Below are 18,941 nucleotides of genomic sequence, written 5' to 3'. Positions count from 1 at the left end.
AAGCAAAAAGAATACAGTGGGGGGCATCACACTACCGGATTTCAAACTATACTACAAGGCTACAGTAATCAAAACAGCATGGTACTGGTACCAAAAGAGAGATATAGACCAATGGAACAAAACAGAGGCACCAGAGGCAACACAACGTATCTACAACTATACAATCTTTGATAAACCTCACAAAAACAAGCAATGGGGAAAGGATTCCCTGTTCAACAAATGGTGTTGGGAAAACTGGCTAGCCATGTGCAGAAAGCAGAAACTGGACCCCTTCCTGACACCTTACACTAAAATTAACTCCAGATGGATTAAAGACTTAAACATAAGACCTGGCACCATAGACACCCTAGAAGAAAATCTAGGCAAAACTATCCAGAACATAGGAGTAGGCAAGGACTTCATGAACAAAACACCAAAAGCATTGGCAACAAAAGCCAAAATAGACAAATGGGACCTAATCAAACTCCACAGCTTCTGCATGGCAAAAGAAGCAGTCACTAGAGTGAATTGGCAACCAACAAAATGGGAAAAAATTTTTGCAGTTTACCCATCTGACAAAGGGCTGATATCCAGAATTTACAAAGAACTCAAACAGATTTACAGGAAAAAAGCAAACAAGCCCATTCAAAAGTGGGCAAAGGATATGAGCAGACACTTTACAAACGAAGACATATATGAGGCCAACAAACATATGAAAAAATGCTCATCATCACTGGTCATCAGAGAGATGCAAATCAAAACCACATTGAGATACCATCTCACGCCAGTTAGAATGGTGATCATTAAAAAAGCTGGAGACAACAGATGCTGGAGAGGATGTGGAGACAAAGGAACACTTTGACACTGTTGGTGGGAGTGTAAATTAGTTCAACCATTGTGGAAGACAGTGTGGCGATTCCTCAAGGCCTTAGAAATAGAAATTCCATTTGACCCAGCAATCCCATTACTGGGTATATATCCAAAGGACTATAAATCGTCCTACTATAAGGACACATGTACACGAATGTTCATTGCAGCACTGTTTACAATAGCAAAGACCTGGAATCAACCCAAATGCCCATTGATGATAGACTGGATTGGAAAAATGTGGCACATATACACCATGGAATATTATGCAGCAATCAGAAATGATGAGTTTGTGTCATTTGTAGGGACATGGATGAATCTGGAGAACATCATTCTCAGCCAACTGACACAAGAACAGAAAATGAAACACCATATATTTTCACTCATAGGTGGGTGATGAAAAATGAGAACACATTGACACAGAGAGGGGAGTACTAAACACTGGGGTCTATTGGAGGGAAAAGGGGAGGTCCAGTGGGAGGGGGAGGTGGGGAGGGATAGCCTGGGGAGAAATGCCAAATGTGGGTGAAGGGGAGAAAGGAAGCAAAACACACTGCCATGTGTGTACCTACGCAACTGTCTTGCATGTTCTTCTCATGTACCCCAAAACCTAAAATGCAATAAAAATAAATAAATAAATAAATAAATAAATAAATAAATAAATAAATAAATGAAGATAGAGTCGGTAAGAGAAATATTGCCAGCCCACAGCTCAATAGGAAATGTTTCTGTCTCTTTAAGTTGTCATGGGGCCCACCCTGAGTTTCCTGATTTCTGGTCTGAGTGACTTCCTCTGTGTGCTGAGGGGAAATAGCCTTCTGAACTCACAGCCGAAGGGAAAGCAGCAGATTGGGGCATCTTGTGGCCAACTTCAGAGCCTGTCACCAGGAAAGGTGAGTGGTGAGCCTGAGCCTGGGTGCTGGCGGGAGCTGGGTGTGCTCTGAAAACCAGAAAGAATGTGATTCCTAGAGTGTTTACTGCCTGAGCACTCGTATGTAAAGATCTGGAACAATCAAGGTCATGCTTCCAGGTTTTTAAGTTGACAAAGTTCAGAGGAAATTTTAGCAGCATCTTCTCCAGCTCTGGAGCACGCAGGTTCTTGATAGGGAGTGAAATCTGTCTCCTCCCACATTCCCTTAACAAAGTAAGAGAAGAGTGTGCTGGAGCCACCTCTGGGAATAAAATATAGTTTGAAAGGCATTAAAGCTCAAGCTCCCTATTGAGCAAAGGCAAAAGATATTTCTGTGGCCCCATAAGCCATCTAACCCTGGAGTGAGTTACAATGTGACAAGACTGGGTACATCTGAACTCTCTTCTCTCCTCCTCACTGTCCACAGAAGGGGCCCCTGAGGAGACATCTGAGATGAATCGCTCGGTCTTCAACCCCTTTTTCTGCATAGTTCCTTAAACATCTGCTCCCTTAATTCAAGTTTCTCCTGCTCCAGCCATGGGGACACCTGAAGTTCCTCATCTGTACAATAAAGGGGGTTACAAAAATGACTGATGTCCAAGTTCTGAACTGTGGACATCAGAAACTTGATTTGTGAATCAGAATCTCTGAGGATGGATCCAAGAAATGTACATTTTTAAAGAGCATTCAAGTAATTCTGAGAAACAGCACATTTGAGTGGTAAAGAACTCAATAAATTTTGAGGTCTCTTAAAGTATTAGGAATATAGGATTCCACAAGTGTACATTCCTCAATGATTAAGAGTCATTTGCCACCTCAGAGTTCAGCTGGATCTTACTGTACTCTAAAAAAAAAAAAAAAAAAAAAAAAACTATTTAAAGTCATTTCAACCCCTGTTCCAAACCATGGAAAATTCCAATAGTCTATCTAGAGTTCTGCAGGTTCCCTGCAGTGCACTTTCCCACTTTCTTAGTTAACAAGGGCTTTTTGCTTCATCTAAATTCTTACTCTTTGCTCCGAATCTCACAGCTGTTTCTTCCTTTCTGCTCTGATGTCAATTATGATCCCCTGTTTGTTTCTACATGCAAAATAATTAATCACATAAGGTCCATGGAGTCAACTTTATTGGAGGCTTTGGGAACGGCCAGCGGACTTCCTGCAGAAACAGAAACAGCTCTAGCTTTAATACAAGGCAAACCTGTTCTCCAAGTCTTTCCATCAAAGACAGGTTACTCAGCCAGCCTCACTCTCTGCCCTTCCTTCATGTGTGATGCCAATGGGAGAGAACACGGGTACCCGAGTGACCAGGGTGCAAGACACAAAGAGGTGGAGTTTGACATGGAGGGTGAGGCACAGATAGGTCGGGAGGAGTGATAGTTCTAGGAGGGGAAGCAGAGTGGGTTGGAAAGGCCCTGGAATCTGCTGTTTGTGAAGTAGCTGACTGAGTGGGGGATTGGCTGGAAATGAGGTGGAGACATAGATGCAGGGTGAAGTGCATTTGTGTTCAGGAGCTTGTGTGATCAGGCAAACTGGATCACAGCGTGTTTAGCTCTATTACACAATGTTAGATTTCAGCACAATCAGCTTATCTTTTTTTATTTTTTTGCTGGTGCTGTTGTTCTTTATTATTTCTACTATTTTTACCATTCATTGCATAACAGTTAAAGTAAGTATAATAACCAGTAGATTCCTTATATGGTAATAATATGTAGTCTGAATTTTTAAAACTCAAATTCAACATTTTGTCTTATTAATAAACACATAAAAATATAATTATTACTTATATTATCAGAAAAGCAACCCATAAATTCTATACTAACACATATTTTAAAAATAAACTAAAAGAAAACATATCTTTTAAAGCCTCGGATTGGAAGGGGAAGCCACTTCAGGAGTTGAGGGGGAGTGTTCAAGTCTCTCCAGCACAGAGATCATATTTAGACATCTCTAGACAAAGCAAATTATTTGGTTTAAAGAAAACAGAGTCAGGGTCCCTCCAGATCTGCTTGGGAGATCTATTCAATTTCCAAAATAAAAAATCCTAATTTTCTTCTTGTTTTTTCTCAGGCCAGCTGCTTGAGGTAGGTGACTAAGTCACTGGGTAAATTTTCTGGTTCTGAGGGTTTACCTAATCCTCCCCCAGCTACTGAATCCCTTGCTATCTCTAGCTTATGTCAGTGATATAGAATCACCCAGGAAAAATTAACACCTAAAGCTTACCCACTGGCATTGGGTAAATGTTATAACCCACACTCTTCTTTTTGCTTTTGGAGTTCCTGAAAAGACAAATCCAAGCTCACCCAATGTTCTCACCACATCATACCAACTCAAGGGCAGAGTGTTGACCCTTCCAATGCCATTCTCTCAAGTTCTGGTATAATCCTTACTTCAAAAAGGATGAGAACAATGTATTATGTTGATGAAATGTACCTGGCTTCTCTATAGCCATCTGCCCTTCTGCCAAGACAGACACTTGGATTTTTAGATCCTTGCAAGCAAAAGCCATGTCTTTTCACTGTGCTGTCACCAGCTCTTCGGACTTTGCCTGACACACTGTAGGTGTCTATGCCTATTTGAGGAGTAAATACAGGAATTAACAAATTGTGTTTGGGAATCTTCTAGGTAAGCATGGGAGGAAGGAAGATGGCAAGAGATGAAGAAAATGTCTATGGTAAGACCATATCTCTGGACCTGATACTTGCCCCACTAGGCTTGATCTTAGAGTAATGAGAATGGGTCTTCCTCAAGACTGAACAGAGATAAGTTCCAGATGTGTCTCAACTCTGGAATGAAATAGCACCAGCCCTGAGATTTGCATTTTAGCTGGATCTCTGCTGTGAGATGTTCAGTTCTTTGACTAGCCTGCTCTCTTGGTTCCACAGTATAAAATAAGGGTAATAAGCCTACATCAGTCTCCACAGAAGAAGTGCAGAGGATATCCAATCATGTACTAAAGTGAACATGATTTCCAAGGTAGAATGTTTAGAGAACAAAGATAGAGGGTTAAAACAGATATTCTTTTTAGGCAGCCGGTTTAAGAGAGAGGGAGGGGAGGAAGGAGGGAGAGAGGGAGAGAAGGAGGGAAGAAGGAAAGAAACCTTATCTCACCCCCTCAACACGCCTATGAGAAACAAGCCTCTATTATCACTCCCACTTTTGCGGCAAAGGCTTAATACTTAGATTACTTAACTTCTCCAAGGTTACACAACCAGCACATGGTGGAGCTGTGATTCAAACCACGGAGTCTAAACTCCAGACAGCTCTTCACTACCAGGCAGTACTTCCCCCACTGCCTTTGTCTGGGGATGGTCTTGGGAGAATATTTCAGAGTCCATCAAAAGTTTTAAATATGAGGGAGGGACTCAAGATGGCGCGGTGAGAAAAACCCAGGATTGAAGCTCTTGGTGAACGTGTAGAGGGTGAGTCAGGGCCGCATTTCCAGAGGGATCTTTGTTGCCCACAGAACAGGGAAATTCCCAGGTATAAAAGAGACGTGGGACACCAGGCAGAGGTTTTGGCTGGTGCAGCCAGCAGCCGGTGCAGCCGGCGGCCAGTGCAGTAGCACAGTGGTGCTCCACAGCGCTCTGCACAAAGCACACTGGTCCGGGTGCCCTGTTGAATCGGCAATCTGAGACTTGAGAGGGCAGATTGGCATATCTATCTGACTGAACGGAACTTGGACAGTGAGCCAGGCCAGGAGATTCCAGAGAAATGGCGTTAGGGGTAGCACAGTGGGACAAACAAAACAGTGATTCCAAACGCTCCAGGTGGAGAGTTTCACTGCAGGCACAGCTGAACCCAGGATGGTGCAGCTCCGTGGGGGAGGGGCATCCGCCATTACCAAGGCAACCCGCCCCTACTGAGGTACACGCCCATTGCTGATGCAGCCTGCCATTGCCAAGGCAACCCGCCACAACAGAGAGACTCCGCTGCAGGGCGTACCCTGTGGCAGCAGGGCAGAGACTGCAGCAGCATGGCAGAGCCTGCAGCAACAGGGCAAACCTCACACCAGCAGGGTGGAGCCTCGGCAGGTAAACAGTGACTAGACTGCCTCCTAGCTGGGCAGGAGAGCACAACGGAAACTCATAAAGCCACAACCCCCTGAGACAGAGCATCTGAGAAAAAAAGGGTTTTTTTTTATGAGTTCTGCTGCAGCAGAATTAAATGTAGCAGCCTAACAGCCCTGAATGAACAAGAGAGCTCACAGCTCAGCACTTGAGCTCCTATAAAGTACAGACTGTCTCCTCAAGCAGCTCCCCCACCCCTCTATATCCAAAAGACTGACATTTGGCAGGCATCATTCTGGGACAAAGAAAGCAGAAATAGAAACTGGTAGCATCCCTCACTGTTCCGCAGCTGCTATAGGTGCACCCCAGGCAAGCAGGGCCTGGAGTGGACCTCAGCAGTCATACAGTGGAGAAGCTAGACTGGTAGAAGAAAAACCAAGAAACAGAAATACTTCATCATCAACAATCTGGGCGTCCACTCAGAGACCCAATCAAAAAGTCAGCAACTACTCAGATGACAGGTGGATAAATCCACAAAGATGGGGAAAAAACAGCGCAAAAAGGAGGAAAACACCCAAAACCAGAACACCTCACCTCCTAGAAAGGACCAAAACTCCTCACCAGCAAGGGAACAAAGTGGGACAGAGAATGACTGTGAAGAAATGACGGAATTAGACTTCAGAAGGTGGATAATGAGAAACTTTTGTGAGCTAAAAGAACATGTTTTAAATCAATGCAAAGAAACTAAGAACCTTGAAAAAAGATTTGAAAAAAGATTTGAGAAAATGATAACAAGAATGGATAACTTAGAGAGGAATATGAATGAATTAAAGGAGCTGAAAAACACAATACAAGAACTTCGCGAAGCATGCACAAGTTTCAACAGCCGAATTGACCAAGCAGAAGAAAGAATATCAGAAGTCGAAGATCAACTCAACGAAATAAAGTGAGAAACCAAGATCAGAGAAAAAAGCACAAAAAGGAATGAACAAAGTCTCCAAGAAATGTGGGACTATGTGAAAAGACCTAACCTACATTTGATAGGTGTACCAGAAGGGGATGAAGAGAATGAATCCAAGCTGGAAAATACTCTTCAGGACATCATCCAGGAAAATTTCCCCCACCTAGCAAGACAGGCCAACACTCAAATGCAGGAAATACAGAGAACACCACAAAGATATTCCACAAGAAAAGCAACCCCGAGGCACATAATCGTCAGATTCAACAAGGTTGAAATAAAGGAGAAAATACTAAGGGCAGCCAGAGAGAAAGGTCGGGTCACCCACAAAGGGAAGCCCATCAGACTCACAGCAGATCTCTCGGCAGAAACACTACAAGCCAGAAGAGAGTGGGGGCCAATATTCAACATCCTTAAAGAAAAGAACTTTCAACCCAGAATTTCATATCCAGCCAAACTGAGCTTCAGAAGTGAAGGAAAAATAAAATCCTTTGCGAACAAGCAAGTACTCAGAGATTTTGTCACCCCCAGGCCTGCTTTACAAGAGCTCCTGAAAGAGGCACTACACATAGAAAGAAACAACCAGTACCAGCCATTCCAAAATCACACTAAATGCTAAAGAGCATCAACATAACGAAGAATCTACAACAACTAACGGGCAAAACAGCCAGCTAGCATCAAAATGGCAGGATCAAATTCACACATAACTATATTAACCCTAAATGTAAATGGACTAAATGCACCAATCAAAAGACACGGACTGGCAAATTGGATAAAAATCCAAAACCCATCAGTGTGCTGTATCCAGGAAACCCATCTCACATGCAAGGATACACAAAGGCTCAAAATAAAGTGATGGAGGAAGATTTACCAAGCAAATGGAGAGCAAAAAAAAGCAGGAGTTGCAATTCTCGTCTCTGATAAAATAGACTTTAAAGCAACAAAGATCAAAAGAGACAAAGAAGGCCATTACATAATGGTAAAAGGATCGATACAACAAGAAGAGCTAACGATCCTAAACATATATGGACCCAATACAGGAGCACCCAGATACATAGGCAAGTTCTTAATGACTTACAAAGAGACTTAGACTCCCACACAATAACAGTGGGAGACTTTAACACTCCACTGTCAATATTAGACAGATCAACCAGACAGAAAATCAACAAGGATATCCAGGGCTTGAACTCAGACCTGGAGCAAGCAAACCTGATAGACATTTACAGAACTCTCCACCCCAAATCCACAGAATATACATTCTTCTCAGCACCACATCACACCTACTCTAAAATTGACCACATAATTTGAAGTAAAGCACTCCTCAGCAAATGCAAAACAACTGAAATCATAACAAACAGTCTCTCAGACTATAGAGCAATTAAATTAGAACTCAGAATTCAGAAACCAACCCAGAACCACAAATCTTCATGGAAACTGAACAACTGGCTCTTGAATGTTGACTGGATAAACAATGAAATGAAGGCAGAAATAAAGAAGTTCTTTGAAACCAACGAGAACGAAGACACAACATGTCAGAATTTTGGGGACACATTTAAAGCAGTCTCTAGAGGAAAATATATAGCAATAAGTGCCCATATGAGGAGAATGGAGAGATCTAAGGGAAACCTGTGGGGATCGCTCCCGTGTGAGGCCCCTAGGAAACGGGCCTCACCATACAGTGAGCTTGAGCCCAGACACAGATCCCCGGTTGGGGGAGTCGAGCTGAGGGATAGCAGGAACTGAGAGAGGGACTATATGTTATTCAAAATAATTAACAGACATTACTTTATGAATATGAGGTCTTCGGAGGCACTGTGTCCACTTTCGGCTTCTTATGGTTTATTGCTTGGTTGTGTTCATTTTGGACCCTTGTTACCTTCATTGTAAAATATTAACTTAATATTTACACTTGGTAACTTACTTACCATAACTTACTGGGCGTAACTGTAACTTACTTACCGTAGCTTACAGGGCGTAACTGTAACTTGCTTACAATTGTTAAGTACTTACTAGGCGTAAGTTACTTGCTGGGTGTAACCTATTTACTGGGCTTAACTTGCTTACTGGGTGTAACTTAGTGGGCGTAACTTGCTTACTGTAACTTAAGTACGCTGATCTGGCATAAACAACTTTAACCTCAGAAAAGTATATAATGAGACATATTGCAAAAATAAAATTGCTGCATGAGCATAGAGCATGTAGCCCTCCGGACCTCGCTCTTTTCTATCTCCTTTTTTCCCAGTGCATGCTCTCTTCCAGGTTTGGGACCCTCTCGCTGGATGAGATTTCCAGGCTCTCATTCAGTTCACAACAGCAGGCATCCGAGCGTGGGGCCTGGACATGAGGGACAACTGTGACGCCTACAAACTATAGAGGTGAAGCTTCAGTGTAAGTGAGTGAATAATTTTTTCATCTAGAGTAAAACATGAGGCAAATAGAGTATAAAGAGCATAAATTGTACAGCTTTTGCAACATATGATTAAGTCACATCTTCGTGACATTAAATTTAAAACTGTTGAGGAATTTGTGCACATAGTGTGCGAGCTTTGTCCGTGGGTTGTGGATTCTGAGATCAAACTTAGAACTGAGGGAGCAAGGAGCATGCACTGCTCTTGCGTGCTCTTGCACCACTCGCGTGACTGGCCGGTGTGTGTGTGAGGTGCCGGCTCCCGGGACACAGACTGCCGAGCACGTGCCACTGCGAGTACTACTCAGGTCTGAGCAGGCTACCCAGGCCGGCATGAGGTGCAGGCGGGCAGGCCCAGCGCTCACTCGCCCCGCGTCTCCTCCTGTGGCGGCTGCTCCTTGGCACTGACAGCCCCAGCGCCGCTCCCCGGCCCGGCCAGAGAGAAGGTGGTGGCCCTCGAGAATTTGGCGGCGGTGGAACCCGTGGAACTGCTTTGTGTGCAACCCGACAAGGGGCAGCTGCCAAACACCTGACAGAGGCCCAGGTGCTCAATGCACCTTCCGCCTGCATAAAGAGGAGAGGCCGGTAGAGGACTGTGAATGAAAAGTTGTCCCCCAGGTTGGACTTCACCACACAGCCCAAGCCTGCCACTGCCCTCTGTGGTGTCGTGAGTGCCAATGGTAAGGTCGCTTACCCTTCAGGTGTAAAAGAGATCACCGACAAGATCACCATGGACGAGATGATCAAACGCCTGAAGGTTTTGGGGTTCCTTAACGTTTCTGGACCTTGGTATGATGATGGGAACTCAAATGGATATTGATAAGAAAATTGATGAAAAACTTAATGCTTTGGGACAAACTGTTACTATTCTTGGTGACTAATATTCCTTATAATGACACTAAACAACAGTGGCCTCTTGTTAAGGCCCATTTACAAGGAATTTGGACGCATGACAATTTCCTTCTCCCGGTACTCTTTCGCCTTGTGTTCCCCTCCCTTTAACAACTGCGGCTCAAGCTTTTTGAGTTGCATCTAAAAACAAAAGGGAGAACTAAGGGAGACCTGTGGATATCGCTCCCATGTGAAGCCCCTAGGAAATGGGCCTCACCATACAGTGAGCTTGAGCCCGGACACAGATCCCCGGTTTGGGGAGTTGAGCTGGGGGTGAGAGAGGGACTATATGTTATTCAAAATAATTAACAGACATTACTTTATGAATATGAGGACTTGGGAGGCATTGTGTCTACTTTCGGCTTCTCATGGTTTATTGCTTGATTGTGTTCATTTTGGACCCTTGTTACATTCATTGTAAAATATTAACTTAATATTTACACTTGGTAACTTACTGTAACTTACTGGGCATAACTGTAACTTACGGTAGCTTACAGGGCATAACTGTAACTTACTTACCATAGCTTACAGGGTGTAACTGTAACTTACCATAGCTTACAGGGCGTAACTGTAACTTGCTTACAATTGTTAAGTACTTACTGGGTGTAACTTACTTGCTGGGTGTAACCTATTTACTGAGCTTAACTTATTTACCGGGTGTAACTTAGTGGGCGTAACTTGCTTACTGTAACTTAAGTACGTTGATCTGGCATAAATAATGTTAACTTCAAAAAAGTATGTAATGAGACATATTGCAAAAATAAAATTGCTGCATGAGCATAGCGCATGTAGCCCTCCGGACGTCGCTCTTTTCTATCTCCTTTTTTCCCAGAACACGCTCTTTTCCAGGTTTGGGACCCTCTCGCTGGATGAGATTCCCAGGCTTGCGTTCAGTTCCCAACAGAAATCCAAAATTGACACCCTATCATCAAAATTGAAAGAGCTAGAGGAGAAAGATCAAAAAAACTCAAAACCCAGCAGAAGACAAGAAATAACTAAGAACAGAGCTGAACTGAAGGAGATAGAGACACAAAAAACCCTTCAAAAAATCAATAAATCCAAGAGCTGGTTTTTTGAAAAGATCAACAAAATAGACACACCACTAGCCAGATTGATTAAAAAGAAAAGAGAGAACAACCAAATAGATACAATAAAAAATGATAAAGGGGAAATCACCACAGATTCCACAGAAATTCAAAACATCATCAGAGAATATTACAAACAACTCTATGCACATAAACTAGTAAACCTGGAAGAAATGGATAAATTCCTGGACTCCTGTGTCCTCCCAAGCCTAAAACAGGAGGAAGCTGAAACTATGAATAGACCAATAACAAGGTAAGAAGTCGAGGCAGCAATTAAGAGCCTACCATACAAAAAAAGCCCAGGTCCAGATGGGTTCACAGCTGAATTCTACCAGACACACAAAGAGGAGCTGGTACCATTCCTTCTGAAACTATTCCAAATAATTCAAAAAGAGGGAATCCTTCCCAAATCATTTTATGAGACCAATATCATCCTGATACCAAAACCCGGCAGAGACCCAACAGGAAAGAAAACTTCAGGCCAATATCCATGATGAACATAGATGCAAAAATCTTCAATAAAATATTGGTAAGCCGATTGCAACAGCACATCAAAAAGTTTATCCATCATGATCAAGTAGGATTCATCCCAGGGATGCAAGGCTGGTTCAACATACTCAAGTCTATAAACGTAATTCACCACATAAACAGAACCAAAAACAAAAACCACATGATTATCTCCATTGACACAGAGAAGGCATTCAACAAAATTAAACAGCCCTTTATGCTAAAACCCTCAATAAACTCGGTATCGATGGAACGTATCTCAAAGTAATAAAAGCTATTTACGACAAACCAACAGCCAGTATCATACTGAATGGGCAAAAACTGGAAGCATTCCCTTTGAAATCCGGCACTAGACAAAAATGCCCTCTTTCACCACTCCTATTCAATATAGTACTGGAAGTTCTAGCCATAGTAAGCAGGCAAGAAAAAGAAATAAAGGGTATTCAAATAGAAAAGTTGGAAGCCAAATTGTCTCTATTTGCAGACGACATGATAGTATACCTAGAAGACCCCATCGCCTCAGCCCAAAAACTCCTGAAACTGATAAGCAACTTCAGCAAAGTCTCAGGATATAAAATCAATGTGCAAAAATCACAAGCCTTCCTCTACACCAATAACAGACTTAAAGAAAGCCAAATCAAGAACGAACTGCCATTCACAATTGCTACAAAAAGAATAAAATACCTATAAATACAACTCACAAGGAACGTAAGGGACCTCTTCAAGGAAAACTACAAACCACTGCTCAACGAAATCAGAGAGGACACAAACAGATGGAGAAACACTCCATGTTCATGGTTAGGAAGAATTAATGTCATGAAAATGGCTATACTGCCCAAAGTAATTTGCAGAATCAACGCTATCCCCATCAAGCTACCATTGACTTTCTTCACAGAACTGGAAAAAACCACCATGAACTTCATATGGAACCAAAAGAGAGCCCGCATAGCCAAGTCGATTCTAAGCAAAAAGAACACAGCAGGGGGCATCACACTACCCGATTTCAAACTATACTACAAGGCTACAGTAATCAAAACAGCATGGTACTGGTACCAAAACAGAAATATAGACCAATGGAACAGAACAGAGGCATCGGAGACAACACAACATATCTACAACCATACAATCTTTGATAAACCTCACAAAAACAAGCAATGGGGAAAGGATTCCCTGTTTAACAAAAGGTGTTGGGAAAACTGGCTAGCCATGTGCAGAAAGCAGAAACTGGACCCCTTCCTGACACCTTACACTAAAATTAACTCCAGATGGATTAAAGACTTAAACATAAGACCTGACACCATAAAAACTCTAGAAGGAAATCTAGGCAAAACCATCCAGGACATAGGAGTAGGCAAGGACTTCATGAACAAAACACCAAAAGCATTGGCAACAAAAGCCAAAATAGACAAATGGGGCCTAATCAAACTCCACAGCTTCTGCACGGCAAAAGAAACAGTCACTAGAGTGAATCGGCAACCAACAGAATGGGAAACCATTTTTGCAGTTTACCCATCTGACAAAGGGCTGATATCCAGAATTTACAAAGAACTCAAACAGATTTACAGGAAAAAAAACAAACAAGCCCATTCATGGTTGGGCAAAGGATATGAACAGACACTTTACAAAAGAAGACATATATGAGGCCAACAATATATGCTCATCATCACTGGTCATCAGAGAGATGCAAATCAAAACCACATTGAGATACCGTCTCACGCCAGTTAGAATGGCGATCATTAAAAAATCTGGAGACAATAGATGCTGGAGAGGATGTGGAGAAAAAGGAACACTTTTACACTGTTGGTGGGAGTGTAAATTAGTTCAACCATTATGGAAGACAGTGTGGCGATTCCTCAAGGCCTTAGAAATTCCAATTGACCCAGCAATCCCATTACTGGGTATATATCCAAAGGACTATAAATTGTTCTACTATAAGGACACATGCACACGAATGTTCATTGCAGCACTGTTTACAATAGCAAAGACCTGGAATCAACCCAAATGTCCATCGATGATAGACTGGATTGGGAAAATGTGGCACATATACACCATGGAATATTATGCAGCAATCAGAAATGATGAGTTTGTGTCGTTTGTAGGGACATGGATGAATCTGGAGAACAACATTCTCAGCAAACTGACACAAGAACAGAAAATGAAACACTGTATATTCTCACTCATAGGTGGGTGATGAAAAATGAGAACACATGGACACAGGGAGGGGAGTACTAACCACTGGGGTCTATTTGGGGGAAAAGGGGAGGGCCAGCGGAGGTGGGGGAGCTGGGGAGGGATAGCCTGGGGAGAAATGCCAAATGTGGGTGAAGGGGAGAAAGGAAGCAAAACACACTGCCATGTGTGTACCTATGCAACTGTCTTGTACGTTCTGCACATGTACCCCAAAACCTAAAATGCGATAAAAAATTTTTTAAAAAAAGAAAGTTTTAAATATAAAATAAATATGTCTGCATGTGTGTGAATGACCAGAAATATCAGATGAACGATTAGCCTGGATTGATAACAGGGCATTTCTATGATAATTAGCTGTCTTTGGAGCATCTACAGGTGCAGGCAGACCACCCAAATTCAAAAGGAAAAGGTGGAAATGAACCCAGGGGTTCAAGTCTCTCTTTGTTTTTTCTTTCTTTTTTTTGAGATGGAGTTTCACTCTTGTTGCCCAGGCTGGAGGGCAATGGCTTGATCTCAACTCACCACAAACTCCACTTCCCAGGTTCAGTTGATTCTCCTGCCTCAGTCTCCCGAGTAGCTGGGATTACAGGCATGTGCCACCATGCCCGGCTAATTTTTGTATTTTTAGTACAAACGGGGTTTATCCATGTTGATCAGGCTGGTCTCGAACTCCCGACCTCAGGGTGATCCACCCACTTCGGCCTCCCAAAGTGCTTGGATTACAGGCATGAGCCACCGCAACTCGCCTATTCTTAACTTTTTTTTGTCTAAGTTCCCAATGGAAAGTTGGTTAAACTTAAGTAAAATTATAACACTTGGTCTCACAGGTTTAGAAGAGGACACCCAGTCCTGGCAGGAGCCCACGCTGAGGCTCATCCTTGTTGGGAGAACAGGGGCCGGGAAGAGCGCCACTGGGAACAGCATCCTGGGCCAGAAACGGTTCCTGTCCAGGCTGGGGGCCTCGTCTGTGACCAGGGCCTGCACCACGGCCAGCTGCAGGTGGAACAAGTGGCACGTGGAAGTCGTGGACACTCCAGACATTTTCAGCTACCAGGTGCCCAAGACAGATCCCCGCTGCGAGGAGAGAGGTCACTGCTACCTGCTCTCGGCACCAGGGCCCCACGCGCTGCTCCTGGTGACCCAGCTGGGCCGGTTCACCACCCAGGACCAGCAGGCGGTGAGGCAGGTGAGGGACATGTTTGGGGAGGGCGTCCTGAAGCGGATGGTCATTGTCTTCACCAGGAAGGAGGACCTGGCCGGGGGCTCCCTGCACGATTACGTGCGCGGCTCAGAGAACCGGGCCCTGCGCGAGCTCGTGGCCCAGTGCGGGGGCCGGGTCTGTGCCTTTGACAACCGGGCGACCGGCCCGGAGCAGGAGGCCCAGGCGGAGCAGCTGCTGGGGCTGGTGGAGGGCCTGGTGCGGGAGCACGAGGGCGCCCACTACTCCAACGAGGTGTACCAGCTGGTGCAGCAGCTGCGCTGGGCGGACCCCGAGGAGAGGCTCCGGAGGGTGGCGGAGCGCGTGGCCAACCGCATGCGGAGGAGGCGGTGGAGCGCCGGGCGTGGGGCGTGGCCGAAGCCGTGCTGGAGCTGGAGCCTGGGCCTGGCCCTGCTGTTGGGAGGCGCCCTACTGCTCTGCATGCTGCTCCACAGGCGCCAGTGTGAGGTCTTGTTGGAATTCAGGCCTGACTGACAGCGCAGGCCCTAAAACTGCAGGCACCTTGCTAAGAGAGCGGTTGAAGGAAAAAATTCATTCCAACAGAAGGAATCCTGTCGTTTCACGCATCGAGTTTTAACGACACAGAAAACTTAGAACGCTGCATCATCTTTGCAACTTTGCCAAGGCTCAGAGCTAACTTTGTATGTTTTTAAGTCTAATTTTAAACAATGCGTATGCAGAGTTTTAAAATAAATTCGTCTAACAATAACTTTCTTTGATAGTTTTGGTAGTTTAATGTCAAGTAGCTTGTAGTGGGGACAAATCCATGGCACAGGGAAAACAAGTGCCTTTATTTTAGAACTTTTTAAAAAATTCTATTTGGACTGCTCCTCCTTGATAATTTTCTTGTTCGTATTCATTGGTAGATATGTTCCTTTGGGATTCTTGTAGACTTTTAGCATCAGTGAAAGAAATGTGGGGGTTACACATGTTAATATTACTTCTGAGACATCAGTTTATTAGTACAATGATTTTCTACCAAAATGGTAAGTGTAACTGTGCTGAAAATAACAGTTTCCACTTTTCTAGAACATATTATGGTTCTTGGCTTTCCAAAATGAAGTAGGGTCCCGGCACAGTGGCTCGACCTGTAATCCCAACACTTTGGGAGGCCTAGATGGGCGGATCACCTAAGGTCAGGAGTTCAAGACCAGCCTGGCCAACATGATGAGACCCCGTCTCTATTAAAAATACAAAAATTAGCCTGGTGTGGTAGCCTTCGCCTGTAATCGCAGCCACTCGGAAGGCTGAGGCGAGAGAATCCTTTGATGCAGTGAGCCGAGATTGTGCCACTGCACTCCAGCCTGGGTGATAGAGTGAGACTCTGTCAGAAAGAAAAAGAAAGAGAAAGAAGAAAGAAAGAAAAAGAAAGAAAGAAAGAAAGAGAAAGAGAGAGAGAGAGAGAGAAAGAGGGAAGGAAGGAAAGAAGGAAGGAAAGAGAGAGAGAGAGAGAGAAGGAAAGAAAGAAAGAGAAAAGTATTATATTGGGGAAATAACATGTAATATCTTCTATATGGTTATTCATATTTTTGTCACCTGTATCCCAAGCTCCTCCCTGGTCACGGAGAAGAGGCAGAGCACCAGGTGCATAGACTGAGATTGCAGACACCAGAGCATCCTATGCTGTGTAGCTAAAGCATCCGGGGCCTGTCCAGGAAGGTTCTTGAATGCCACATGATTAGAAAATGTGACGCTCACTGACGCTGACTGGTTCTGCAAACCAATCCTTATTTCTATTTCTGAGCATAATGAGAGGCCTTTAAGGGAACTCGATGTCTTTAAGTCAGCCAACCTCTAGTAAGGACATGGAGACACCGGAAGCAGATATTCACCTGAGCCCCAATCAAGGGGAGGAGGAGGAGGCGGCGGCAGCTGGAGTGTGCGCAGGTGCCCTTGGGTCCTTCCCAGCACACGTTGGGAAGGAGGAGTCTGCAAGCATGTGCACAAATGCCAGGTCGGGCTAAAGACCGCTGGAGGTTCCAGGTAGGCTTCAGGCTTCGGACAGGCTATGGTCTGGGATCCTAAGGGTCTTGGTGACCGCTGCAGGGAGTTGGACTTTTTGAAACGTGGCTCAAGAAAAACCCATGTTTAATTTCTCCCTTTCACTTCCTCAGCAGCCATACTTGGCCCAAGCAGGGGCCTCAAGCCAGGAAGGGATTCCTTTAATGACCAGAGGGGGCAGCAGGGAGGGCACAGCGTGGTAGCAACTAAGTGGTTTAGTGTACAGCAGCAGCAAAGGTATTGCTCTTCGTGGAGCAGGGCTCCCCCATAGGCAGTGTGCCCAGAGTGGCAGCAGCAGCGTGGAAGCAGTTCTGCAGTCATAGTTATACCCGCTCTGAATTATATGCAAATTAAGGGGTGGATTATGCCAACATTTTTAGAAAAAGGGTGATAGCTTCCAGGTCGTGGCATTGTTGCCATGGAAAGGAGCTGTAACTTCCAGGTGTTGCCTTAGCAATGGTAACCTGACATGGCACTGGTGAGTGTGTTTTATGGAGAGACTCACCTCTTCCCTATCAAGCTAGTCTTCAGTGTGTCTGGAGCCCAATCCCCACCACTAGAGTCGAGCCCTGCCTCCTACCTCAGTAATATAAAGTAGCATATGGTTAATTGTCAAATACATTTGTAAAGTGCAATCAAAGATGTATTGTCAATCTGAATCTCAAAATATGCTATCATCGAGAGGGGACTCAAGATGGCGCGGTGAGAACAACCCAGGATTGAAGCTTCAATCAATGCCCATTGATGATAGACTGGATTGGGAAAATGTGGCACATATACACCATGGAATATTATGCAGCAATCAGAAATGATGAGTTTGTGTCGTTTGTAGGGACATGGATGAATCTGGAGAACATCATTCTCAGCAAACTGACACAAGAACAGAAAATGAAATACCGCATATTCTCACTCATAGGCGGGTGACGAAAAATGAGAACACATGGACACAGGGAGGGGAGTACCAAACACTGGGGTCTATTGGGGGGAAGAGGGGAGGGACAGCGGAGGGGCGGGGAGCTGGGGAGGGATAGCCTGGGGAGAAATGCCAAATGTGGGCGAAGGGGAGAAAGGAAGCAAAACACACTGCCATGTGTGTACCTATGCAACTGTCTTGCATGTTCTGCACATGTACCCCAAACCTAAAATGCAATAAAAAATTAAAAAAATATATTTTATCATTTTTGAATTTGAATAATATTTTAAAAGTTACAGCTTTACATTCAATAACATTTCTCTAGTGATTTTCTTTTTCAGAAACTTTGATTACGATCTTTTTTTTTTTCACCTTTGTATCCCTGTCATACAACCCAGTGCCTGGCATATAAAGTAGGGTCAATAATTGTTTGGAAAATGAATGGTAAAGTTGAATTTCCTGTACACTTTTAACATTGGGTTTCTAATTATGAGAGTGTTTACCATTTTCTAAGTTTTCTACTATAGATAACAAAAAATTCTTTCGTGTAAGCATGTCATTGTATCAATGACATTCTCCTGCCCTAAGGAAATTTTCTTCCCTTTAAGCACAGAGTCCCCCAAATTACTGTATTTTTACCCCTTTCAGCTTATTTTATCCTTTTCTCCTGCTACAGGACAGCTGGCATTCACCGTTTCATCCAGTAAAGTATATTTTAGGCTGTGGTTTGAAGGGTGCTTTTCCCCCCATAGCTCAGGGTTAGGTCTTGTGACCTCACTTATGTAATTCGAGTGATTTGATAGCACAAATCAATTTTATATTTAAATTACAGCATAAAACAGCACTGCCTCCTATAGGTGTGCACCATTCTAAATTTTGCTAAAAAATTCTTGCCAATTTTAATCAGTCACAGGGTAAAAATACTGCCCAATACTTCAAAAATTGCATGAATATATATTCATTTCAATTGTGTCCCCCTTCCTCTCTTCTTTTATCTCTTTGAGGAT

General features: G+C 43.8%; 2 protein-coding genes across 2 annotated transcripts in view; both read left to right on the top strand.

Moving 5' to 3' along the window:
• The first annotated feature begins 1,658 nt into the window (after nt 1-1,658).
• Nucleotides 1,659-18,189, top strand: GIMAP1 (GTPase, IMAP family member 1). Its single transcript, XM_078343468.1, has 2 exons — nt 1,659-1,739; nt 14,629-18,189. Exon 2 carries the CDS (start codon nt 14,997-14,999, stop codon nt 15,492-15,494), a length of 498 nt encoding a protein of 165 aa, XP_078199594.1. The 5' UTR covers nt 1,659-1,739; nt 14,629-14,996; the 3' UTR covers nt 15,495-18,189.
• Nucleotides 1,659-18,941, top strand: part of GIMAP5 (GTPase, IMAP family member 5) — a 36,900-nt gene continuing 19,617 nt past the window's right edge. The window contains 3 exon segments of the mRNA XM_035254392.3: nt 1,659-1,739; nt 4,379-4,427; nt 14,629-14,983. Coding sequence (XP_035110283.2) covers nt 4,385-4,427; nt 14,629-14,983 — 398 coding nt within the window. The 5' untranslated portion in view covers nt 1,659-1,739; nt 4,379-4,384.

The sequence above is a fragment of the Callithrix jacchus genome, chromosome 11 (genome assembly GCF_049354715.1).
Source record: "Callithrix jacchus isolate 240 chromosome 11, calJac240_pri, whole genome shotgun sequence".
Lineage (NCBI taxonomy): Eukaryota > Metazoa > Chordata > Mammalia > Primates > Cebidae > Callithrix > Callithrix jacchus.
The sequence above is the reverse complement of the archived record's forward strand: the minus strand, read 5'-3'. Positions and strand labels throughout refer to the sequence as shown.